A 1,229-nucleotide genomic window follows, 5' to 3' on the forward strand; every position below is an offset into this window, starting at 1 on the left:
AAAACTAGAATTATCACAATGTGTTTCCTGTCAATCTGTAATATTTATATATTATTTTTTGTCGGAAAAAATTAACGTCGGCAAGCTAACTTCAACGAACCTCAGCCCCATGCTTGACTTTTACAGTAATGTATGACCAGCTTTCCTTCGGCGCCGTAGCAGTCGTACAAGTTCTTGACCGTCTGATCGGGAGCGGGTGCAAACGTCTGATTGACATAGAGAAACTGAAACGCAAAAATTCATTACTATAGTCGCCTTCCTGTGTTGACAGAAGAGATCGAAAAGAAGTATTTCGACGCACCAATCTCTCGTTTGGATCCAGCTTCAGGTACTTCTTTATGAATTCGGAGATCCGCCCGATGGGATTGTCTTGACTGACCGACCACTTCTTCTGCTTCATGATCGGAGCGTTGGCGGTGGCTTTCAGCAGTATATCAACTGCGAAATTTCAATGTAAAAATTCGTTTATACTTTGTCACATGCTCTTATAAAATTGTATGTAAACGAAGGTGAGATCGTACTCTTTGACTTATCCTTCGGCGCTGTCTGAAGTTCATTTCGCACTGCGTTTCCCTCGGGGATGGTCTCTAGGCTGGTCGGCGCGTCCTCCGTCGTCGAGTTTTCCGGCGTCTCTTCAGTCTTTGCATCAATAGTTGTACTATTTACCTCTTCCTTGGCTGCCATGGCACAATGAGTCTTGTGTCTGTATAGTAAAAGCATTCAGTAATTATATATATTTACTGTGAATGATTTAACAGTTAAGGTTTTAAGAAAAGTAATAAAAATCAAATATTATTTATTATTGTCAATAAACGTATATGCGTGCTAAAATATTTTAAGAGCTAATCAATATATAAATTCTTTGCTTATCTCGTTGACAAGTCGTTTATTAATCAATTAAGCTGCACGTAGATACTTTTTTCATTTAAATTAATCGATTAAAACAGAAGTATAGGTTATAACGTAATTTTTGGTTATACGATATCTAAAATATGACTAAAATAGATATTCGTCACAAAACTATGCGGAGAATTTTCAAGAAATGAACAAGTTATACAATAAAATGTTATATTAATAAGTGCTTACAATTCCTGATTTTACATTGTATTTTACATTTTATTGTGTACATGTAGTTCAACAACAACGTGCGATGGACAAAAAAATCTTATGTATATACATACTCGGTATATATGCTGTCTCTTATACACATCTCTGAGCGGGCTGGCAAG

At 36.5% G+C, this 1,229-nt stretch overlaps 1 protein-coding gene across 1 annotated transcript; it reads right to left on the bottom strand.

Annotated features, from left to right (window-relative positions):
* Positions 1 to 23: 23 nt before the first annotated feature.
* Positions 24 to 1,168, bottom strand: LOC105462117 (autophagy protein 12-like). Its single transcript, XM_011708651.1, has 4 exons — positions 1,087 to 1,168; positions 522 to 703; positions 302 to 438; positions 24 to 224 (listed from the first exon to the last, which is right to left on the bottom strand). Exons 2-4 carry the CDS (start codon positions 682 to 684, stop codon positions 102 to 104), a joined length of 423 nt encoding a protein of 140 aa, XP_011706953.1. The 5' UTR covers positions 685 to 703; positions 1,087 to 1,168; the 3' UTR covers positions 24 to 101.
* Positions 1,169 to 1,229: the final 61 nt, after the last annotated feature.

The sequence above is a fragment of the Wasmannia auropunctata genome, unplaced genomic scaffold (assembly GCF_000956235.1).
Source record: "Wasmannia auropunctata unplaced genomic scaffold, wasmannia.A_1.0 LD270555.1, whole genome shotgun sequence".
Lineage (NCBI taxonomy): Eukaryota > Metazoa > Arthropoda > Insecta > Hymenoptera > Formicidae > Wasmannia > Wasmannia auropunctata.